Source organism: Aquarana catesbeiana, linkage group LG03 (assembly GCF_042186555.1).
Source record: "Aquarana catesbeiana isolate 2022-GZ linkage group LG03, ASM4218655v1, whole genome shotgun sequence".
NCBI lineage: Eukaryota > Metazoa > Chordata > Amphibia > Anura > Ranidae > Aquarana > Aquarana catesbeiana.
The window spans coordinates 248,766,754-248,793,368 of record NC_133326.1 but is presented as its reverse complement, the minus strand read 5'-3'; the positions used below and the strand labels follow the sequence as shown (position 1 = coordinate 248,793,368).

Here is a 26,615-nt window from a genome sequence, read left to right as displayed (position 1 = left end):
TCTACCTTTTGGGTGTTGTTACAAATATTCCCTTACAGTGTGTTGTCCTAGGATGAGGCTTGCTCTGTCTGCGGGTCAGCTTTTGCCCTGTATGTCCACTTACAATGGGGCTCTGGCTGACGAGCAGTACTGTTGAGTTCAGCCCCTAAGTCTGTATGGTGATTAATGCTGTTAGGGTCATCACTGCGCATGTCCATCAATCAAGTGGCTATTGATAGGGCCGATGTATGTGCCTCCGTATACCGCTGAGGAAGTCCCACCCACTGGGACGATACATGTGCGGGAGGACCCAAATATGTCAGCAGCAGCCACCTTCCACTCACTGTCTCTGTGAGACATGTATGCAGTGAACGTTTTTATTCTTAGCACTGGGACCACAGTGCTCCGCTTGTGAGTATAATCTTTTTACATTTAATAAAATGTATTGGGTATACAGAGAGCGCTATACCTGTTTCATTTAATCTTACATGGTACAAAGAGTTTGTCTAAGCACCATTGATTGGGAAACTAGATGAGCGATGTGAAGCGGTGGCGTTTTTATTAGCTGGATCTCTGGAAAAGCATCTACACTTCTACTTAACCCCTTGTTAGGGGAAGGCTTTTGTTGACCTGTTGGCTCAGTGGGTCCATTGTGCAAGGTGAGCGGCGTGTATTACTGTCGGTGGCGGTGTTTTCATGAATCTGCACAAGATTGAAAAGTATTTACAAGCACAAGTGATCACAGCTGAGGACTCTTCCTATTTTTCCTATTTTCTTGCTCATATGGATGGACTTTCTTCCTAAAATTTTATTATTGTCATTTATTAAATGTAAGAACTTAGGGTTTAGTATATGAATGTTGTTTTTTAATAGAGCTGCACTATTTATGATTTGAAAAGTTTTTATATTGAGGATTTGTATTTTTACCTTGAGTGCTACAACAGCTTTATAGGTTAGGCTATTTGTTTGCGTTGATTGAGTCTATATTTACATTATATCTATAGAGAAGTCAATTGCTGGACTAGGAGAGTTGCTAACCAGCGGCATCTGTGTGAGCAGCCAGAATGATTCTCCATTCAGGTTTCTCATTTTAACTGAAGCCCTGATAAAGGGGGAGCGTTTTCTGACGCCGAAACACTTTATATTTGAGTGCAAACCAATATAGATGTGCACAATAGAAAACGTAGTTTCGATTTAATTTTAAGTAAATTGTCATAAATATGTTACAATGCTTCATTTTCTGAATGTTTTCGTTTATTTCGGGAAAGTATGTATTCTTTTGAATCGATTCATATTTTGAGAAGTTTTGTTCTTTCGTTATTTTGGGAGGTTGGCTATATTTTAACGTGTTAATTTGGAAGACTATTAATGCACTCTGAGTCATTCCTGCTAGTCCAGCCCACAAAGTGAAATTAAATGAAACAATGTTAACTGGACTCACGTGCACCCAAAAGTAATAAATGGAACTAATATAATTTCATATTTATTAGTCATGTTATGGATCCATCTCCATCCAGCTCAAACACAATAAGTATGAATCCTCTTATTTCACTTTTATACCTTACAGTATTTATTGCAATAAGTTTCCATTACATATGTAGTGCATTTTTTAGAATAATGAAAAATGTTAATGCAAATAGAATTGGCTGATTATCCAAGAGTCAAAGACTACCGCGCCGCTCTCATCCCATTAAAACAAATTAATTCTACTTAATACGTATTCATTGTTAAGTTAAATGATTTCCCCATTCCCAACTAACTTTTGTTGGGCTACGCACATATAAATTAAACAAATAGTATCTCAAGTTCAACCCAAGACAAAAAATCTTATTTAGAATATGCTTGCTACTAAAAATGAATGTATCCAAATTAATTCGGATCATTTCTTATGTTGTACGGATTCTTCAAACATTAACAAAAGGCTCACATTTTTGTTACTTTTGTGATTCAGATACATCTGAATCTCAGAATCATGCAAATTTTCGACCGAATTTCGATGTACAAAACAGTTTTCTAACTCCAAACACGGCGAGTTGAGTTAATGCCAAAGAGCTCAATTTTGGTCTCATCTGGCCACAGCACTTTCTCTCAATCCATCTCTGAATCATTTAGATGTTCATTGGCAAACTTCAGACAGGCCTGTACATGAGCTTTCCTGAGGGGAACATTGCGGGCGCTGCAGGATATCAATTCATGGCGGTATATTGTTACCAATGGTTTGTTTGACTGTGGTCCCAACTGTCTTGAGCTCATTCACAAGCTCCTTCCGTGTAGTTCTGGGCTGATCCCTCACTTTTCTCATAATCCTCTTTACCCCATGAGGCGAAATTTTGCATGGAGCTCCAGACTGAGGGCCATTGATGGTTATGTGTAATTCTTCTATTTGCTAATAATCACTCCAACAGTTGTTTCCTTCTCACCAAGCTTTTTGCTGATAGTCTTGTAGCCTATTCCAGCCTTGTGCAGGTCTGCAATCTTGTCCCTGATGTCCTTTGACAATTTTTAAACTTATCAATGATGGTGAAGTTTGAATAGAAGAGAAAAATTCTGTGGACTGGTGTCTTTTTATACACATAACGAGTTGTCATTAGGAGCACCTTCAGGACTAATCTGTGTACCACATGAGCACATACAGTAGCCAGCTTGTGAGAGCCAGAATTATTGGTTGGTAGGGGATCAAATACTTATTTTACTCACTTTAGCAGCTCAATTTATATCATTTGTATCATGTTTTGTTTTCTGTATTTTTAGTTGATATTCCTTCTCTATCATTGTTGGTTCTGGGGTGCGCGCGCCGCTGCACTTCCGCTGTGGTTGGACACAGCGGAAGCCAATCAGTGGGTCGCCGGCCACCTGCGATCATTCAGAGGAGAGACAGAGCGGCAGTCTGCCTATGTAAACAAGGCAGACTGCCGTTCTGTGAGGGAGAAAAATGGAGATCCTGTGTTTCTGCTAAACAGAAACACGGGTCTCTGTTTTCCTCCAGTGTCGGCATCCCCCCCCCCCCCAGTTAGAAAGCACTCTCTAGGAACACAACCCTTTGAACGCACCTGATGTTAACCCCTTCCCAGTCAGTGCCATTTTTACAGTGACTGCAATTTTTTTTTTTAGCACTGATCACTGTATTGGTGTCACTGGTTACTAAAGTGTCACTTGGTATCAGGCCCCTCCCACCTGCTAAGTGCCCCCATAACAAATAGCTATGGGTGCACTTGCCTCTTTCTCTCCTCATTGGCTCACTGGCTGTAATTGACAGCAATGGCGGCTGCCTCAGCCAGTGAGGAGGAAGAGTCCGTGAAGAGCACATTGTTGGATTGCGATGCAGCGCAGGTAAGTATTAGGAGAGGCGGGGGGGGGGGGGCTGCTGCACACAGATTTTTTTTTACTGTCATGCATAGCATGCATGAAGGTAAAAAAAAAAAAACCTTGAGCTTTTAGAACCACTTTAACAGTCTGGCAGCTGGGTCTCTTAAAGGCAATAGGTGTATTTTAGAAGTGTCCTAAAATGTTTTGATCTAACCTGTGCTTTTTTCAGAAATTAAAAAAAGTAGAGCTGACTTTTTGCAAATGCTGTCAATGTGATGGGGGATACTATCATTCCCCGACTATTGTACCCTGAGGTAGCAGCTAATCAAGTATGATCTGTGCTTGATTAGTTGGAGGGCAGGAAAGACAATACATTTACTATTTACTTATTATTTGCTTTAGGCTAAGTTCACATATGTCTGGTGCGGATTTCCCCCTCCTTTTTTTCCACTGTGAATTTCCAAAGCAGCTGTTCAGTAGTTTAGCTGCAATTAAGATACGGTTCTGTAGAATGTGTGAGTTGTATTTACATAACTGTGTGAGGACCTGGGGGTGTGGGAACAGGAAGTAGGAAGTTATGAAGCGAAACTAGAAGAAAGGTTTTACATGTGACTCTCTGCTGACTGGAATAAACAAGCTCTTCACAACGTTCGTCTGACGACTCATCATTGCTTCTACAAAATCTACATGGTGACAGAAGTGGAATCGCCGAAACATCATCGCTCAGATTCTGTGGCATACAACCCCTAATCTTTGATAATGACATTGCTAACAACTGGCTGAAATTCAAAAGAGAATGGGTTATGTACAGCAAAGCAGGACTCTCAGACAAGTCAAAGGTACATGCTTGCAGTCTAATCAATTTTACTGGCTCAGATGCTCTAGATAAATATGAGTCATTTCATTTTCAAGATAATGAGGACGGAGAGGACCCTTATGTCTTAATCAAGAAATGTGATGAGATATGCTTACCACAGCGTAATGTGATAATAGAAAGACATGCATTTAACATGGTGGTTCAGAAACCTGATGAAGGAATACAATCCTATGTAGCCAACTGAGACTGCTGGCTAAAAAAATTAGATTTTGGTGCACTAACAGATGAACTGATACATGACAGGATTGTTTGTGGGTTCTACACTGATGCAGTTCATGTTTAGTTCAGGGAGAAAGATTTAACACTTCTGAAGCCATCAGAATATGCATGTTGTTTGAACATTCTGAAAGGACCACTAAGGAACTAAAAAGAGGCAGAAGTGTTTGTGGTGCAACAGAACAAAAGGCAACGCAACAACTGTGGTAGTGAACTTGCTACTGAGCGCAACAAGTGTCCGGCTTTAAACAAAGTGTAACTCCTGCAACAAATGGAATCATTTTGCAAAATGTTGTAAGTCCAAGCCTCAAAATAGAGGCGTGTGGATGACACCATCTAGTCATACTAAACAACAAGTGGAAATTGATGATCACCAAAGTTGTTTTCATTGTGAAAGTGTGGACCTAATTGCAAATAAGGGAGAAATATTCACCACTCTTTCAACGGCATGCAACAAACTTGTCAAGTTGAAAATTGACACTGCTGCCAAATGCAATGTCAAGTCCTTATCCACATTGACCCCAAATCTGAAATTGATCAAAGTAAACCTGATGGCTTATGGCGGTCAAACAATTCAGACACTGGGCACTTCTACCTTGGATTTATCAGGGGACAAGCTGCTATTCCACATTGTGTGTAGAAATGTTAAGAGCCTGCTAGGCTTACCAGACAGCATGCACTTAAATCTAATACAACTCAGTCCAGAAGTACATGCAGTATACCAATGAGCTCCTAAGATGACCGCTTTATGAGGGCTTATTTCGAACTGACACTGTTGGTAAGCTTCCAGTCCTGTATCACATGCGCTTGGATGAAACGGTACAGCCTACTGTGTGTGCCCCTCGAAGAATCCCACTGGCTATAAAAGACAAAGTCTTGCAAGAGTTGGAAAGGATGACCAGACTGGGCATCATTGCACCAGTGCAGGAGGCTACCCCCTGGGTGTCTGCCATGGCAGCAATAGTCAAGAAAGATGGCACTATCCGCATATCCATTGATCCTGTGTACCGCAATAAGGCTCGCCTGAGGCGTTCTCACCCGTTAAAAACTGTACAGCAAGTGATCGCTGACATACCACAGGCAAAGGTCTTTAGCATCCTAGATGCAAAATGTGGATGCTGACAAATCCCTCTGGGTGAGGAATCCTCATTACTCACAACATTTGACCCCATATGGGAGATACAAATGCTTATGGATGCTATATGGAATTTCAACTGGAAGCAAAGTCTTTCAGAGATGTATGGAACAGCTCTTTGCTGGACACCCATGTGAAATAGTCGTGGATGATCTCTTGATTTGGGGATCCTCCCTTGAAGAACATGACAAATGACTTCAATGCACACCAGACCATGTCAGAGCCATCAATATGCAGCTCAACCCTACCAAATGTCACTTCAGAGTCTCAGATGTGCCATATGTTGGACACGTTCTCACAGATAAAGGTGTCAAGCCTGACCCAGAAAACTAAAGCCATCCATCAACTGCCTGCTCCAGAGGACAAACATGGATTGCAAAGGTTTCTTGGCATGACCAATTATCTCTCGAAGTTCATTCATTACTACAGTGAGATAACATCTCCACTCCGTCAACTTCTGCGCCAAGATGTCGACTTGCGTTGGACTGAACAACATGCTGTTGCTGTGGATACATTGAAAGCACTACTAAATGGTCCACCTGTCCTACAGTATTTGGATGTGCATAAGCCCGTGATATTGTCTGCTGATGCTTCCCAGCATGGTCTTGGCGCAGTCTGTCTTCAAGAGGGGAGGCCTGTGGCTTTTGCATCAAGAGCCCTCACTGAGACTGGTGCACGCTATGCCCAAATTGAGAAGGAATTAATGGGACTCATATTTGCCTGTGTAAAATTCCATGATTATATCTATGACTGCCATGTGACTGAAGAGGGATCATCAGCCACTCATAACCATACTGAGAGAACCCCCCCCCCCCCCTGCACAGAGCATCTGCGCTCATCCAGTGAATGATATAGCTTCAACGCTACCACCTGAATGTAATCTATAAACAAGGCTGTTAACTATTTGTTGTGGATGCTCTTTCATGTGCACACCTCCCCACTTCTGATAACTCTGGAGCTATTGAGGATTATGATGTGTTGGCTCTGGATGGGGTGTTGTCATCCAAAAGGATTCAGGAACTAAAGCACGAAACACAGGCAGAAGCCACCTGTCAACGCCTCGTGGACATCATTCTCAATGGGTGGCCTGGCTCCTTTAAGGGAATCCCAGATGATATCCGACCATTCTACTGAGGGATGAATTGACAGTGAATGATGGATTAATCCTGCGTAGTCAGATGTGTAATTTCTCACTCCTCAGAAATACTACTTGACACAGCCCCATCAAGGTCATCCTGGCGTTCATCCCACTAAGCGAAGGGCATGTGAAACCATGTTTTGGCCCACTATATACACTGACATTGAAACGTTTCCACATGTGCCCCATATAATGTTCTGACAGCACCAGATGAGGTAACTTTTAGCTCTTCACCAAATACCTGACAGACCATGGTCTATTACAGCAGCTGACATATTTGAGGGGTCAAACAAGGATCACCTGGTCTTGGTAGCTTCATACGCTGGCTGGTCGAAAATTTTGATGTCCTCCCAAACACTTCCAGTAATGCAGTGATCAGGACATTAAATCTGATATTCTTCGCACATGGAATTCCCTATCAATTGATGACTGAGCATGCAACATCATTTTCAAGTAAAGAATTCAAGAACTTTGCTCACCCATGGGATTTTCAGCACGTCACTAGCAGTCCCAATTACTTGAGATCCAATGGTCTTACAGAGCATAGTGTAAGAATGGCCAAGCATCTTCTATAGACATGTGTCAGGTGATGGCCGTTTATGCAGCCCTACTCAACCTTCGTAACACACCTAGGGATGGCATGCCTCCTCCAACACAACGTTAACTATCACCATGAACCAAGACTCCAATTCCCATGGTCCCATTCCAGCTCCTGCCAAGAGTTGAGACTGATGATCAGGCTACTTTATTCAGGCAAAAAAGAAAGCAGCCATGACAAATCAGCCAGACTCCTTTCCCCTCTGGAGCCTGGGTGAGTGGTAAGGATGGAGACAACCCGTGGGTTTGACAGTCTGGCCACAGTTCATGTAAAGGCCTGCCAACCAAACAGCTATGCTGTCCATTCTGATGATAGGACCTATGTAAGGAACCACCGTCACCTCCTACAGGTACCTGAATCATACTGTACTGCTGCTGCCCATGTGCCTTTGATCACTTCAGGACCCAAAGCAAAGCCGTCTGCCTCTGTGTGCCAATTGACACTTCCACCAATGGATGTAGCACACAACCACAACAAAATTTATGATGGCAACAGGCAAGAGGGTTCAGGCTCGCAAGCCCCACAAGTTATTTGATCTGAAAGCATGTGTAAACCCAATCCAAAGTTCCAAGACTTTATCACACACTGACTTTTACTCGTTTCGTTTTTTATTGTAGTTTGTCATTGTTCCAATGCTGCACTCCTTGTTGGTTCTATTACACTTTGTGTGCATATCCTTTCTTTAAAAGGGGGAAGATGTAGAATATGTATGTGTTGCATTTACAGCTGTGTGAGGACCTGGGGGTGGGAACAGGAAGTAGGAAGTTATGAAGCAAAACTAGAAGAAATAGTTTTTACATGTGGCTCTCTGCTGACTGGAATAAGCGACCTCTTCACAAGGTTTGTCTGACGACTCATCATCGTTTCTACAAAATCTACAGGTTAAGTTGCAAATATTTGGAGCCAACGGCCACTGGCGTCTTTAACAAAAGCTGGTTAAGAAGCAATTTTTTAATTTTTTTTTTTTTTTTTAATGGCATGGGGTCCTCCCCAAAAAGATCCATACTAGACCCTTATCCAAGCATGCAGCCTGGCAGGCCAGGAAAGGAGGGGGGGGGAATGAGAGCGCAAACCACCCTTCTGAACCATACAAGGCCACATGCTCTCAACAAGGGTCTCTGGCTAGGGTTGTGGGGGTCTGTGGGCAGGAGGCTTATTGCAATCTGTAAGCCCCCTTTTAATAAGGGGGGCCCCCAGATCCCAGCCCCCATGTGAATGAGTGGGGGTAGGTTGACTATGGATTTACACCAGGGGACATTGTGTGTGTGTGTGTGTGTGTGTGTTTAGTTTTTGACAATCCCTTTATAAAAACGCATCTCTTTATTTTTTTACACCTTGCTTGAAATGTATTTCTATTATTACATTGTAATAATAGACCCCCCTCCCTTAGTACAGACCCCCCTCCCTCAGTACGGACCCCCCTCTCCACTATGTACAGACCCACCCCCTCAGTACAGACCCCCTCCCTCAGTACATAGACCCACCCCCTCAGTACAGACCCACCCCCTCAGTATAGACCCCCCTCCCTCAGTATAGACCCCCCCTCAGTACGTACCCCGCTCTCTCAGTACGTACCTCCCTCTCTACTAAGTATAGACCCCCTCACTTGAGGGTGTACTCACGTTTGTTGCCAGCTGTTTAGACATTAATGGCTGTATGTTGAGTTATTTTGAGGGGACAGCAAGTTTACACTGTTATACAAGCTATACACTCACTACTTTACATTGTAGCAAAGTGTCGTTTCTTCAGTGTTGTCACATGAAAATGTAGAATAAAATATTTACAAAAATGTGCACTCACTTTTGTGAGATACAGTGTGTGTGTAATATATATATATATATATATATATATATATATATATATATATATTTATTATTATTATTTATGTGCGGCCCCCTAGGGGACTGCTTAGAATTACCTGCTCATCTGCACAGCCATGACCTGGTGAACCTTCAAACCAACATAACACTCTGGGTTCAGATATCCTTGTAGCACTGTATGGCAAATATATAATCAACAACTAAATGTATTTAGGTTCCATGAATATTTTACTTGAACCAATAAAAGGGGAAGTTGTCACAAAGAGGAGGTAATAAATCTGCTGAGTTCTAGGCAACAGCGCCAACTCAACAAAAGTTCCTCAGAAAGACACAAGACAATATTATGACAATACTATATACATATATGTACACTTCCTTTAGATATAATGTTGCCCCCTAGATGGATGTTTCAGTTAACTGCTTACACTGCCACACTATAAAGGATGGAACCTGGCCTACTATCCTAGGAAGGGAGAGCAGGTCTAGAGAAGAGTAATATAGGGGCCTTTCTATAAGTAATGGCAATAAAGTCTACATTGCAGATCTGATGTTCTCTACCAGCTAGTCAGAGCTCATTAACTTGTAGCTCCTTGTAGTGAAAAAAGCTAAAGGTGTCTGAGCACAGTGTTCAAATAATACGGTAAAGTGTTCTTGGCGGAAAGATGTCTGTGCAAAGTGTCTCAATGTAACGGTAGCAAAGAATGGATAGGGGTCGAGCAATTTGCCCTCTCACCAGCGTCAAGATCACCCCGATGTCTTCCAAACAGGAACTCGCGTAGCAACACTCGTGCAGTGGATCTGCTGTCTTGATCTCCCGATGTGAAGCTTGCCACTGACTGGCAGGCGACTGGAGTGGTGCTGGAAAGGATGTCCGACAGCGAACAACAGAGCTAGGCCCCTCAGGCCACGGGTTGGAAGTAAGACTCTGCGTGGTAGGCCGCGACCTCTCTCTCCCTGTTGCACAGAGAGGTCCGTCTTGCGTCAGGCCCAGGAGGAAGTGAGCAGTGAGTTTTTCAAAGTTTTTTAACGTTTTTGCATTAGCTTTTTTAGCGTGTGTTCTATTAAACCAGAAAAACCACGCTTAGGATCAGTCTATATGGTAAATTCACATAGGTTGCTGCCTCCCTTGAAACAAAGACACTCCTAGGGGTGTCCTGTCTAGTGAAGATCTGTTTGAAGAATATTATAGGGATAAAACGGCACTACCTCAAAAACCTGTATGGCTAAGCATGTACAGGAAACATTATATGAAAAACGTTTTTTATATGTATGTATAAAAACGCTTGTATGTGCGAACGTTTTTCTATATGAAGGGGAATTGTGATGTTGTCACGGATTAGTGAAGGTAGAAACTGACTAAAACATATAGATAAGAGTCAGCATGGGCTTACATGCAGCCTACCAAGAGACAGATGCTTGGTTATAGGTTTTATATATCTCTTGGTAGGCTGCATGTAAGCCCAAGCGTTTTTATACATACATATAAAAAACGTTTTTCATATAATGTTTCCTGTACATGCTTAGCCATACAGGTTTTTGAGGTAATGCCGTTTTATCCCTATAATATTCTTCAAACAGATCTTTTTAGCGTGTGGTTTATTTTTTTTTTTTTTTTTTTTCAATGGCTCAAAAACGTCAAACGCTGGTGATGTTGGAGCATTTTTACAGCTGAAAAACTTCTCTCAGAACCCACTAGTGTTAGGTTTTTTTTTTTTTTAAAGCCAAAAAATACCTCAGTCAAAAACTGCTGATAACCTATGTGTGCATGGACACATAGGATAACATGATGGCATTGGGCAGTTTATTGACAGCTGCTGTAAAAACGTCCAGTGTGCATGAGGCCTTAAAAAGTGCAGCGCTGAAAATTGAGCCAGCTCCATAACATTGGGCTATTTGGATTTCTCTTGTGATCACATTGATTTTACGCTTGAATACGTCAGTATTGATGTAAATGTTCTATGCTTTTTTAATAAACCCAATTTACAACAATTTTACATTATGTGGAGGCCCTCTTCTTTTTTTTTTTTTTTTTCCTTTTACGAATGGTGGAGCCTATGATTTGTTTTGGCGAAATGACGTGAAACACTGTATAACCGATTTGCAGTAAAGGCCCTTCAGAGCTTCAACCTATTGTTCCATCTTCATGTCTGTCTGACTCTTTGCTGCTGGCAATAGAGTCCACTTTCTCTGGTAAGAGTATTTTACTCTCCTCCCTGGGTGGCGGCTGCACTATCCTGGATAACTCCTTTTACCAGGTGATGGTTTGTTCTTATCCTCACTGAACAGACTTCCATCTTCAATCTTCTGTCCGATTTGAACGGTTTGTGGCTAGTGGTTAATGCCTACCCATATCCAACAGATCCACATCTAAGCCTGCTTCTATTTTTGAACAGTTTGAATATATTGCGGCTATTTGCACTTTTTTTTTTTTTAGCTCCAGGTTGAATATTAACCAATGTTGTTTTAGTACTTTATCATTACACACACACTGAGGAAAAAACATTTTTGACCCCCTGCTGATTTTGTATGTTTACCCACTGACAAAGAAATGATCAGTCTATAATTTTAATGGTAGGTTTATTTTAACTAAAAAGATTCTAGACATGGGACTTTGGAGGCACAATGGTATTAGACTACAAAACGTAAATTTGATAAAGGTATTTTATTAGAAAATTATAAAGGACAATGGACACACATAGATTATTTAAAAACAATTCAGGCTGAATGTAAACCCTAATAGTCATACACCGTAAGGATCCTATCCTGCAGATTTGTATAGCATAAAGAGGATTATAAATGTATACATATATCACTTAGTTCATATAAAGGAGAAATACTTCCCCTAGGCATTGAACAGTAGATAGGTACACAATTGTGGCAGACAAAATGCAGCAGGTTTGGTAATCCACGGTGAGATATTCTCTAGTTGCTCTACATGTTTCGCGTTACGCAGAACGCTTCCTCAGGAGCTAGAGATCCAATTGGGTAAGGTAAGGTTGCATAAACCTATCAGTAGTGATTATATGCAAATGATCACAATCTGGTCATGGGTATAAAGTATCTGAATTGAGTTTGGAAACAGCATTCGGCCACAGCCTGGAACCTCTCAAAGAAATGTAGCATCAAGTATCCATAAGAGGGGAAGCATAGACTTTATCATTGTAGTGCCTTAGGTAGATGAGAGGGAGCACAGGGGTGCGCCATCCGATCTGGCAGGGACCGGTGCTGTTTCCAAACTCAATTCAGATACTTTATACCCATGACCAGATTGTGATCATTTGCATATAATCACTACTGATAGGTTTATGCAACCTTACCTCACCCAATTGGATCTCTAGCTCCTGAGGAAGCGTTCTGCGTAACGCGAAACATGTAGAGCAACTAGAGAATATCTCACCGTGGATTACCAAACCTGCTGCATTTTGTCTGCCACAATTGTGTACCTATCTACTGTTCAATGCCTAGGGGAAGTATTTCTCCTTTATATGAACTAAGTGATATATGTATACATTTATAATCCTCTTTATGCTATACAAATCTGCAGGATAGGATCCTTACGGTGTATGACTATTAGGGTTTACATTCAGCCTGAATTGTTTTTAAATAATCTATGTGTGTCCATTGTCCTTTATAATTTTCTAATAAAATACCTTTATCAAATTTACGTTTTGTAGTCTAATACCATTGTGCCTCCAAAGTCCCATGTCTAGAATCTTTTTATCTATAATCCGATTTTTGGGGACGTTGGCACAAACCGTTACTGAGTACCTGCAGAGTCACCCTGCTTATTGAGGTACCTTGGCACTAGGTTTCCCATTTGAGGTTTATTTTAACAGCGAGAGACAGAATAACAAAAATTATCCAGAATAACGCATTTCAAAAAAGTTAAAAAATTGATTTGCATTTTAATGAGTTAAATAAGTATTTGATCCCCGATCAGCAAGATTTCTGGCTCCCAAGTGTCTACTATACAGATAACGAGCTGAGATTAGGAGCACTCCCTTACAGGGAGTGCTCCTAATCTCAGCTTGTTACCTGTATAAAAGTCACCTGTCCACAGTAGCAATCAGATTCCAATCTCTCCACCATGGCCAAGCCCAAAAAGCTGTCCAAGGATGTCAGAAACAAGATTGTAGACCTACACAAGGCTGGAATAGGCTACAAGACCATCGCCAAGCAGCTTAGTGAGAGCGTGACAACAGTTGGTGTGATTATTCACAGAAACACAAAATGGCTGTCAACCTCCCTCGGTCTGGGGCTCCATGTTCTCACCTCGTGGAGTTTCATTGATCATGAGAATGGTGAGGAATCAGCCCAGAACTACACGGGAGATCCTTGTCAATGATCTCAAGGCAGCTGGGACCATAGTCACCAAGAAAACAATTGGTAACACACTATGCCGTGAAGGACTGAAATCCTGCAGCACCCGCAAGGCCCCTCTGCTCAAGAAAGCACATGTACAGGCCCATCTGAAGTTTGCTAATAAACATCTGAATGATTCAAAGGAGAACTGGGTGAAAGTGTTGTGGTCAGATGAGACCAAAATCAAGCTTTTTGGCATCAACTCAACTCTCCATGTTTGGAGGAGGAGGAATGCTGCCTATGACCCCAAAAACACCATCCCCACCGGCAAACATGGAGGTGGAAACATTATGCTTTGGGGTGTTTTTCCTGTTAAGGGGACAGGACAACTTCACCGCATCAAAGGAACGATGGACCGGGCCATGTACTCTCAAATCTTGGGTGAGAAACCTCCTTTCCTCAGCCGGGGCATTGAAAATGGGTTGTGGATGGGTTACCCAGCATGACAATGAACCAAAACACATGGCCAAGGCAACAAGGAGTGGCTCAAGAAGAAGCACATTAAGGTCTTAGAGTGGCCTAGCCAGTCTCCAGTCTTTAATCCCATAGAAAATGTGTAGGGAGCTAAAGGTTCAAGTTCCCAAACATCAGCCTCTAAACCTTAATGACTTGGAGAGGATCTGCAAAGAGGAGTGGGACAAAATCCCTCCTGAGATGTGTGCAAACCTGGTGGCTAACTACAAGAAATGTCTGACCTCTGTGATTGCCAACAAGGGTTTTGCCACCAAGTACTAAGTCATGTTTTGCGAAGGGGTCAAATACTTCACTCATTAAAATGCACGTCAATTTATAACTTTTTTCAAATGCGTATTTTGGATATTTTTGTTGTTCTGTCTCTCACTGTTAAAATAAACCTACCATTAAAATTAATAACTGATCATATCTTTGTCAGTGGGTAAACATACAAAATCAGCCGGGGATCAATTACGTTTTTCCCTCAGTGTATATGTATGTATGCATGTATGTATTTGATCCCCTGCTGATTTTGTAAGTTTGCCCACTGACAAAGAAATGATCAGTCTATAATTTGAATTTTGTGTGTGTGCGTAATATGTATGTATGTATATATACAGTATCTTACAAAAGTGAGTACACCCCTCACATTTTTGTAAATAATTTTATTATATCTTCATGTGACAACACTGAAGAAATTACATTTTGCTACAATGACCCTGAAACTAAGCTGCAGCACGGTGACCAAGACCATATAGCGGTTTAACAGGACAGATTCCATTCAGAACAGGCCTCGCCATGGTAGACCAAAGCTGTTGAGTGCACGTGGTCGCCTTGGAGGTGTGTTTGGGGTTGTTATCATGTTGCAATACTGCCCTGCGGCCCAGTCTCCGAAGCAAAGGGATCATGCTCAGCTTCAGTATGTCACAGTACATGTTGGCATTCATGGTTCCTTCAATGTACTGTAGCTCCCCAGTGCAGGCAGCACTTATGCAGCCCCAGACCATGACACTCCCACCACCATGCTTGTCTTTGTACTCCTCACCTGGTTGCCGCCACACACGCTTGACACCATCTGAACCAAATACATTTATCTTGGTCTCATCAGACCACAGGACATGGTTCCAGTAATCCATTTCCTTAGTCTGCTTGTCTTAAGCACACTGTTTGCGGGATTTTTTGTGCATCATCTTTAGAAGAGGCTTCTTTCTTGGACAACAGCTATGCAGCCCAATTTCATGCAGTGTGTGGTCTGATCTGAGCACTGATAGGCTGACCCCCCCCCCCCCCCACAACCCTTCAACCTCTGCACTAATGCAGAGGTTGAAGACAATCACAATAATAATCCCAAAGACAACCTCTGGATATGACGCTGAGCATGTGCACAACTTCTTTGGTTGACCATGGCGAAGCCTGTTCTGAATGGAACTTGTCCTGTTAAACCGCTATGTGGTCTTGGCCACCGGGTGCAGCTCAGTTTCAGGGTCTTGTCAATCTTCCTATATAGCCTAGGCCATCTTTCTGTAGTGCAACAATTCTTTTTTTAAGATCCTCAGAGAGTTCCTTGCCATGAGGTACTATGTTAAACTTCCAGTGACCAGTAAGAGTGAGAGCGACAACACCAAATTTAACACATCTGCTCCCCATTTACACCCGAGAGAGACCTTGTAACACTGAGTCACATGACACCGGGGAGGGAAAATGGCTAAATGGGCCCAATTTGGACATTTTTACTTTTGTTGCCAGCGATTTAGACAATAATAGCTGTGTGAGTTATTTTGAGGGGACACCAAATTTACGCTGTTATACAAGCTGTACACTCACTAGTTTACATTGTAGCAAACTGTCATTTCTTCATTGTTATATGAAAAGATATAAAAAAATATTTACAATAATGTGAGGGGTGTACTCACTTTTGTGAGATACTGTAGATACTAGTTTTTTTACTACTGAAAAAAAAAAAAAATCGTAAAGCAATTATATTCTGCCATGTGAAGTCAGGAAGCTTTTGTTAAATCTATTTTCCCACAAGTCATTTTTCTTCCCTACTGCCAGACTGCACTTTTTTAAATGTGTGCAGTGGAGCAGAGTCAGTAGTACAATCTTATTTTATTTTCTCTTAATCAAGGATTGGATATTTTTCTTTTTCAGTAATTCAGAGTTTCTTTACTGTATTAGTCCAACTTTGAGCTGGCAACCATATAGATGCCTTTTCATTCTAAATAACTCTCCCCAAATAGGTGAAGTTGGTATATTGGTCACATATATCAATATACTAGAATTCTCTCCTCCCATTCCTTCTCATCATCATCCTTCATCCATCCTCAATCATGGATGAATAATAATATTCAGTGACTAGCTTAGAATTCTATGTGAAAACTGGGAAATTGGGGTACATGAATAGAAAAATTCACACATGAATTATAAACTCTACAGATGACTTCTTACATCAGTCAACATTAGGTCTTCATCAATAAATGATAGCTGTCCATCATAAGCACCCATGTCAGTGATAAATGGTTTGGACGGCTTGGTTTGGTAAAGTAAGTTGGAAAATAACACTGGCTGGATCACCAGGTGAAAATAAAGGGGAAAAGGGCCTAAAAATAACCGAGTCACCATATCTAAGAATTTGTGAGTTGCAATATCATACATTTTTGTCTTTTAGGTTTAATGGCACCTTAAACAAATACAGATTTGATGTGAATTCAGCATGGAATTTTCACACACTTGTCACAACTTATTTGGAGCTACAATCTGCTCTAGTGGCTGATCGTTGACCTGCTGTTTTCCAGTCCAGTGGTTGTTTTTAGGATGCTTTTCAAGAGATGCATTGCAAACTGTTAGCAAGAAACAGCATTTTTTTTGTTTTCCTAGCTGTGCCACCATGGTGGTGTGAATGGTGGTATTGCTAATAATACATCTTGCATATTCTTTACCCAAAAAGTGAAGGGTGTGTGATGTGGACAAGCCATTATAGGAAACCTGTGTAGGGCAAAGCTATTGGTCTACCCTAACTTTAACTTTTAAAAGCTGGACAGAGATGGAGATAAAGGCCAAACTTTTTCAAACAAAACAAATTTCCCTTTCTGTTAACATAGATGCCAGGATAGTAGAAACACCTGCAAAATAACATTTTTGGAAAAAGTCACCCAAAGGTGAACTCCTCTTCTCTTCTTTTTTTCCTTTTTTTTTTTTTTTTTTTTTTTGACACTTTTTTTGTAAATGAATAACTCTCTGCTGATATTGAGGGGGTTGAAATGTGGTGATTGGTAATAGTACACTGTCTACAGATCATACACACATGGAGGTGGTGAAGTGATTAATGAACAAGGCACATACACTGGGAGGATAGAGATGAAGATTAAAGTTCAGATGTGCAGCATAAGGGAGGTAATGATTGATATACAGGGCACATATGGAGGAACAATGGAGATCAGATGTTCAGCAGAGGAAGGGCGTGAAGGAATTGATTGATTTTTCTGACTCTTTGATCTGTTTACATCAGAAATGAATGCATGAATGAATCAGTCATTTATTAGTTTCAGTTTCTCCCCTTCGTCAGTTGGTAGAGGATGGGGTGGGTTATCAGATGTAAACACAAGTCTCTGTCCCTCTCTGACCAATCACAGCTATCACGCGGTACAGAGCCTCTCGTATCGGCTCTGTACTCGGAGGGGAACCATATGAGGACCACTCAGTTATCAGTAATAAAAGTGAACCTTCCAGCAACAAGGCAAAAATGAATACAGCTCTGTATGTTCACCTAAATGACTTTAGAAAAAGTGAGGTGGGCATCCTGTGCTCATTTCTGAAGTAGCATTTATAAATGCAAAAATAAGCAGCTACCAATCCCCAGCTTAAAGCCATACTATGGTACAAAGAGATTAAATTATTTTCAAATAGGAATTAAATTCTTTAAATATTCTTAACTAGCAGAAAAACCCGGTTCACACTGTTGCAACTTATCATGTGGTTTGCAACACATAAGGGGTTATTTACAAAAGGCAAATCCACTTTGCACTACAAGTGCAAACTGCACTTGAAAGTGCACTTGGAAGTGCAGTCTCTGTAAATCTGAGGGGTAGATCTGAAATGAGGGGAAGCTCTGCTGATTTTATTATCCAATCATGTGTAAGCTAAAATGCTTTTTATTTACTTTCCTTGCATGTCCCCCTCAGATTTACAGTGACTGCACTTCCAAGTGCACTTTGCACTTGTAGTGCAAAGTGGATTTGCCTTTAGTAAATAACCCCCATAGTCGCATGACAAGTCAAAATACATTAATTTTAATGGGTACAATCTAAATCAATGCAGCTCAAGTTGGAGCAACAAAAACAGTCCTGCACTACTTTTATCTGACTTTGGTGCGACAAAATTTACAAGCAAATGACTTTGGAGTTGCAGCAGCGTGAACCAAGCCTAAAGGATTTGAAACATGTCCTTACTTACTTTCCTCTTGAGTTGCATGTAATGCGTTCTCAAAGATTACAACAAAGACTCTAAGCAGTGTTTCTTAACTTTTTTTTTTTTTTTTTTGCAGCATCCTATAAAAGCATGCAAAATCTTGAGGCACCTTAGTCTAAAATGTAAAAAACTTATGTTATCAATGGTAAACCTAAACCCGGGATGGTGCACACAACCACCATGATGAAAGTAACGTCACATCAGATTTCCCTCTTTTTACGTCAGAGGTCTATCTTTCTCGTCAGTACCATCTATACATCAGAGACCCTCCTATGCATTAAAGCCCCACTATGACCATAGAGTTCCCCATAATGGAGTCCTCTCATCATAATAGAGTTCCCTCAACATAGAGCCCACCAATCGCATAATTCACTTATCACAGAACCCCTAATCACGCGATCTGCTCTTTGCATCATAGCCCTATGTTTTGGCTCCAGCAGCATGGCAGAGGGTGGGAGATGGAGCAGGTCTGGAGAAGACACACTTTCTTCCTCTCCTGAATGCTGTGGGCAGTCCTGCATATGTCTGCCCAGAATATGTATCATGTGTTTCCATGGTACGGGTAGACCATTTCCCAAACCATAGCAATGAATGACAACATTTTGATTTGCTAAAACTAGTGCTCTCAGAATCTGGTGCAACTGTGCATAGTAACCAATTAACTTCTAACTTTAGCTTGTGCAATTAAGCTTTGTCAATAAAACCTAGAAGCTGATTGGTTTGTATGCAGAGCTGCACCAGATTTTGTACTCAAGTTTTAGTAAATAACTCCCCATGTTTCCTGACTTAGTGTGTCATTGGTTGTTATGGCACTGGTGGCTGGCTCGTCCACACCATGGCAACTCTTGATACTCATCCAGGGCAACCTGGGTCCCTTGCTTTCAGTTTAGAAACACTTGCTGTGTTTTAACACTAGAAGGATGGCAGGCTGCCAAGATTATGCTCTCATGAAAAAAGTTGAGCTTTCAGTTCCTTGTGTAGAACTTGAAAATTAATTTCTCCAAAATGCCTATAGCCACATAGGTGAATGAGTGCTTGTTTTAAAATGCTTTTACTGCTTGTCTTGTACATGTAAATACTTTGCATTTGCATTGGTTCACTTGTACATTTTCTTTTGATTTTGGGAAATGTAGAACTTTTTTGGTAAAGACTAATGCCCTGTACACACGATCGGACATTGATCGGACATTCCGATAACAAAATCCATGGATTTTTTCCGACGGATGTTGGCTCAAACTTGTCTTGCGTACACACGGTCGCACAAAGTTGTCGGAAAATCTGATCGTTCCGAACGCAGTGATGTAAAACACGTACGTCGGGACGATAACCGGGGCAGTAGCCAATAGCTTTCGTCTCTTAATTTATTCTGAGCATGCGTGGCACTTTGTGCATTGGATTCGTGTACACACGATCGGAATTTAACCGATTGGATTTTGTTGTCTGAAAATTTTATAGCCTGTTCTCAAACTTTGTGTGTCGGAAATTCTGACGGAAAAAGTCCGATGGAGCCCACACACGGTCGCAATTTCCAACAACACAATCCAATCATACTTTTTCCGCCAGAAAATCCAACTGTACAGGGCATAAGAATGTATTTACAGTAATAAAGAGATACATTTACTGTCAGGTCTGTGAATGTCATGTGTACAGGTGCCCTAGCTAGTACCTATTAACCACTTGCCGACCAGCTGCCGTCATTATATGGCGGCAGGTCGGCACGTTCCCGCGAGCCATCGAAGCTATATGTTGGCTCCTTTTAAGTGGGATAGCAGGCGCACGCGTGCCCACTGCACTGCGGAGGTGCCGATGCTAGACGTGATGACCACCAGCCACAAGCAATCACGGGCACGAAAGGCAGAATAGGGACGTGCGTGTAAACACACAAATCCCTGTTCTGTTCTGTTCTGTTAGGAAAGACAGATCGTGAGTTCCTAATAGCTAGGAACCACGATCTGTCATCCCCTCTAGTCATTCCCCTCCCGCTACAGTTAGAACACAGTCAGGGAACACAGTTAACCCCTTGATCGCACCCTAGTGTTAACCCCTTCCTTGCCAGTGACATTTATACAGTAATCAGTGCATTGTTATAGCACTGATCACTGTGTAATTGTCAATTGTCCCAAAAAATATGTCAAGTGTCCGATGTGTCCGCCATAATGTTGCAGTCGCTATAAAAATTGCAGATCGCCGCCATTACTAGTAAAAAAAATAAAATAATAAAAATGCATAAATCTATCCCCTATTTTGTAGACACTATAACTTTTGTACAAAATATTGTGTTTGTTTTTTTGTTTTTTTCAAAATTGTCGCTCTTTTTTTCGTTTATAGCGCAAAAAATAGAAACCACAGAGATGATTAAATACCACCAAAAGAAAGCTCTATTTGTGGGAAAAAAAAGGACATCAATTTTGTTTGGGTACAGCGTTGCCTGACCCTGCAATTGTCAATTTAAAGTGACGCAAAAAAATGCTCTGGTCATTGAGCAGTCAAATCTTCCGGGGCTGAAGTGTTTAATACTGTATTAAACATAAAGTACAATGGTAAAACCTGCCCGTTAATTTACAAAAAATGTTCAATGCTGGAAACAAGTATATTAATTACAAATTATAAGTTGTGTCCTGGTATTTCACATATTTTAATGAAATAGAAAGAATAACTGTATAGATGTAAATTGTTTTACTTTTGTTGGACCGCTGTATATTCAACAGTTGCACAGGCATGGTTTCTGCATATAGGGTAGTTTAGTAAACGCGTCAAAGCACACAATGAGTAACCTTTTTACTTCTTTCTTCCAGATACCTCAAGAAATTTAAAAGCATCAACATCAACATCAGAAATTTTTTTTCAGAAACTGAGAAATAAGCATGAATTTACTATACTGTTGACTGTAAAACAGGCAGTTTTAAATTCAGGTGTAATTCTTTCGATTCATCAGTCAGACCACAGGTAATTTCATATGTTTATTTGTATAAACTAAAATAATACATCACTGCATACTGATCAACCAGCTTTTGTCTAATGGGGAGATTATATCCATTGATTGAAACGTGTGCATAGCTTGGGTGCAAAGATTTTTCATGCAGAGTGCACACGATATATGAAGAAGTATATCCATTTGCCCATATGACCTGTATTTCAAAAAAGCATTTAAAGCCGTATTAAACTCAAACAAAAATTAGATTACCAATCCTTAAATACAGTGGATGGATTAGTGGTGTTGTGCTCCTTCTTTCTTTTTTTTCTTTTTTTTTTTTTTTTTTTTTTTTCTTTTTAGGCTTTTATTCTATAATTTTCACCTGGTGATCTGGCTAGTAACACACTACTTGGCTTAGGCTTGGCATACACTGTTCGAATCTTGGCCGAGATTTGAACCGTTAATTGGCAGGCTGAGTGTACCAAGTTGGTCGCTCAACTTGGGTACAAGCAGCCTGCCGGATACTCTTGTGATTGTTAGCAACTGCAAAAGCCGCCAGCAATAATCAGGGTCTTCTTCCGGCCCTGACTGCTTCCCCTGCCCATCCCTGCCCACCGACCAGGAGAAGACCCATTGCTGATTCCGCTGTCAACACTGTCTGTGTTGATGGGGGAAACATGCAAGTTTCTTTCCTGTAACCCATGGTTGCAGAAAAAAAATTGCAGTTTGTATGTCCAGCCTTAAGGTATTTTAGCTTTCGATAGAAGAGCAACAGACACCTGTGGACAGCAGCATTGTCTATTTGGGGAGAGAGTTGTGTTAGACTATAAGCTTTAGATGAATTTGACTAACAAACTAAAACTGATTTCCAGCTAACACTTTCCAAGCAGCTGGTCTATTTTTTTATTTTGGGATAAAGCTTTTACATAAATAAAACTAACAATTATAAACACCCCTGCTGGTGTTAAATTGTTTGCCTGAACCCACTAACTGCCACTTTTTCTGAGCAGCTGGGTCTGTTTAAAAGAAGTTGAAAGAAAATATACTGCCACTATATACCTTTTTGGATGATCTGTATACCACGGTTACATGATGAACTGCACAGTTTCTCCAGTACTGAGAGTTCAGGTAGGAGGAAATTTCCACTACAGCCTGTATACACGCCCACATGTGTGATGTCAATATCATGTGACCTGGCTAGCTCTGAGAACAAGTAAATGTTCTCTCAAGCATAAGACACAACTGATCATGTGCAGGTTGGCTACCCTGCCTGTGTTAGCTGGCCTTCCCCAGATAGACAGTGCAGTGGGGGAGGATCTATGCATACAAGATAAAACAGCCTTTTTACACAATGCAGAGGATTAACCCCTTAAGTTCCACAGTGAGTATAACAAGCATGCTATGCTTCATATACAGACTGATTTTATTCTTGTGGGTTTAGTATCACTTTAACTACAAATAGTTTGGTTCAGCCAAACCTTTAGGCTGGGTTCACACTAGCTGCAGTCGTGGCTCATAGCAGGGGGTCCGGTGCGTGTCTGTCCACCGTTTCAGGTGGGAATCGGGTCTGAATTTTTTTCTCTTGAATTTGCACCTGAAACAGACTATAAGACTGACCCTTCTGCAACTCTGACCTCCATTGAGAGCCAGTTACATTCTCCTGTGATGTGAACTGGATGTGGAGAAACCCACAAATTCGCATCAGTGTGAACCCAGCCTTAATAATATACTTGGCTGCTGTCAGTTTTGTATAAACTATAGGCAACATTATTGCTGTGTTCTGGCAGTGGTACAGATTTCCTGCCCCATTTCAGGATCAAAATAGAGTTGGGCTGAGCGCTATTGGCCATTCATGGGAAGCCTTGTATTTTTGTGAATTAATTCAAGGCTTTCTCTGATTGGCTGAGGTAAAAATCATGATGTCATCTGCCTGCCTCTCCACCTTCTCCTATACATTCATAAATCACAAAACCTCCTGTGACTTGATTTTTTTTTTTTTTTCAGAGAATGGGAGGGGGACATCTTTGTTGTGCTGTATTCTCTATGTAGCTAATGCTACATAGAGTTTGTACAGTGCTGACCACAGATGCATCTATTGGTAATGAAAATCATTTGTATGGCCCAAACAAACTATTTTAATCCTTTTACGATCACATAACACATATATGCGGCATCCAGGAAGTGGGCTGCTTATGCTAGAAGTCCCCAAAAAATGCCCAATGTGCTTAAAACCATGTACATACTAGGCAGATTTAGCAATTGAGCTATTGTTCATTTTAATAACAAGATAAATAATATTCTGGTCAAATAAATCAATTTCCAAATGCTTGACGTGCCTGAATGCGTCTAAACATGCCTAAACATGTTTGAAAAACATGACTTAAGGTGCTTTTAAAACTCTGCTTTCCTCTAGTCAAGGAAAGGGCATTCAGAAGAGCATAGTGTACCTGAGACCTATACATCCACAATGGGAGCCAATCAGGTGTTCTGCATGCAAACGTGCTGACAAGGAATATAAAGGAGAGAGCAGATTAAGCAGAGTTGATCTCCTCTGTTTCCTACTGATTCTTTACTGTCAGATCAGAAGACTTTGAGTGAAGGGAGGAGACAACTGTCACCCTTTTGTAGTATATAACTGAGAAAGCGGTTTTGTCTGCCTGGTTGTGTGTGGTAGGGCTGTGCAAATCTCAGAACAAAAATCCAAACAAATCCTTTGGCAGGTTAAACAATCCCATATACAGTATGTTTTTCAAGTGTGTATTCAGTTTGCCTTGAGTTTATATTAAAAGCTAATGGATCAATATATATTAAGCAGAAATGTAAATGGGACTTGTCACTTAAATATGTTTTCCTTAGGATTATCTGTTTGGTTCACTTTGCTTTTATAGCAGCAAAAAGGTTTTGCAACGTAAAACATTATGTAAAGTAATTTCAGTAGAAATAAACTATGCAGCAGCTACTAGGGAAATGAGGATCTGTGAGCATCCACAACATAATTTACTATAGAACTATTTTTTTTTTTTCTTCCTTTTTTAAATGCACATGAAAGCATTCTGCTTAATGTAAATATTCTTTAAAAGGCTTCATGTACACGGGACGTTTTTACAACCTCTCCTGAACGATTTAGCTTGACAGATAGTAACCCACGTTTAAAACGTCCGTTTTGCTGCGTTTACATACCACGTTTAGCGGCGTTTTACATTTAGAAGCGTTTTTAAATTTTTTTTTTTTTTTTCCAAATTAAAAAATGCCTGTAAGCGAAACGCGGCTAAATACGAGTTGTCACGTTTAGCGCTTGAAATGCCTCTAAGCTCAGCTTCTGAACCCATTTTTTGCATTCCAAAAAAAGCCTCTAAACTCAATTGTCTAGAAACGACTATAAACGACCCTGTGTACAGGAGAGTTCAGGAGCAGTTAAAAAAAATGCCCAACTGCTCCTAAACATCCGTTTACCAGCAGCCGTGTACATGAGGCCTTAATGTGTAATCATATAAACCTTGTTTTTGTCTATAATTTCTACAAAAATTTCTACATGACAACATGTGGAAATTGTAGATGCTATACAGTGGTCTTGGTTCACAGATTTTCTTATCTCACTGCAAGTCTACAAGACGGTAAGGCAGGCCATACTAAGAGCGAATTTCTTTCCTGCAACCACAGTTTGCAGGTAAGAAGTTTGCTTGATTTCCCCATCAACACAAACCGTGTTGACAGGTGAATCCATCCTGCTGAATCATTGCCTGCTCCTGGTGGGGAGGAGAAGACCGTGATTATCGCTAGCAGATATAGCAGCTGCTAACAAGAGAATCTAGCAGGCTGGTTGTACCCCAGATTATCGGTTCGTGCTTCACTGGCTGAGATTCGAACCGTATATGGCCGCTCTAAGTCTAGCAGGGGTCAAATTTTTGGTTGAAAGGTGAATGGGGGGAAAAAAAAACTTTTGAGAAACTATTTAAGATTTCGTTATTGGTTAGGTTTTATGTTTGACTCATTCTTTGGCCACCTTGTCAACAAGGTTAAGTGGAACTGCAATCACAGCTTTTGATACTGGTAGCCATACATAAAGTTTTCTTGCTATATTCTAGCTGTAGAGATTCCTCACACTTTGAGTTTCTCATACTACCAAATAAGTGCTTTTACTCCTATTGTGCCCCTACTAAAAATAGTGTTTTCTTTGCCAGTAACTAATGAAAAGAAATTACAAAATAGGGCTAAAGAAATAGAAAAAAGTTTGGCTTAAACATGTGCATATGAATAATGTATGCAGGGCAACATATCTAAATGTAAAATCCATATTTAACTCTTTTATATGTTATTATTTTGCAAATATAATATAAAGCTTAACAGACGTATTCTTTTGAACATCTGCATGTAATTGAACATACTACTTGCTTAATCACTAATCTTATTTTTATGTTGCCTTCTTTGACATTTCAATGAGAATTATCAAGCCATGCACCTGGTATATATAATCTCAGCCAATAAATGTTTGATTGATTGAAAGGTTTGTGCGCACAGACATGACATTTCACACTATATAGATTCAGTATGCTATAAAAAAAAGGTTTATGTGCCTGTAAAGAGCAATAAATACCAAGCTCTATGAGCGGTGGAAATTGGTTTCACTAAGTGACCTTGCATCATGTTGATCATTTCCTTGTAAATTAAAACACCGTACTCTGTAAATATTCCCAGGATTCTTCTACATGGTTTGCTAGTGGCCATGCATTATATGGAACATTTATCAGGCAGTTTTGTTGTTTTTACTTTCAGAGAGAAGGTAGGAACACTTTCCTGGATGTCACTGCACTAATCAGCTGTTCATAGAATTTAAAGTTCCACAGCAAAGCTCACTTGGATTTGCATATTTAAAAAAACTTGAAAGTGCAAGCAAGTTTTAGCCCTCCTTTAAATATTTATCTTTCAATCAATCTGTTTGTCTTCAACAATGGCTGTCTCACCATATCCATCATTTATTAGTTTAAGTCCACATTTATCTGCAGAAAATTTGGGTGAGGATTACACCAACCAAAATTCCTACTGCTTATTGTCAAATTTTCTTTTAATTTGACTCTTATGTGCTGGTTCAATTCTTCATCCTCCTTACTTACATACGACAATGTCTCTTTTGATACATGGATTAAGGCTAAATGGACTAAGACTACATACTGTAGATACTCTTTGCTTGATAAAAGGTATATACATACCCAAAACATCACTGTATTAATAGGCTTGTTTCATAAGAGCTCTTTTATTCACAATGCTGCTATTAACCATTGTAATCTCAATTAAAAAGATATATATATTTTTTTTTTTTTAAAGACCTTTGCTGCTCAATCTGGAACACTAC

The 26,615-nt window shown here is 40.5% G+C and overlaps 1 protein-coding gene across 1 annotated transcript in view; it reads left to right on the top strand.

The window, feature by feature from the left end:
• Window positions 1-26,615, top strand: part of NELL2 (neural EGFL like 2) — a gene marked incomplete in the record, with an annotated part of 447,509 nt that overhangs the window by 115,839 nt on the left and 305,055 nt on the right. The window contains 1 exon segment of the mRNA XM_073619952.1: window positions 21,147-21,297. Coding sequence (XP_073476053.1) covers window positions 21,147-21,297 — 151 coding nt within the window.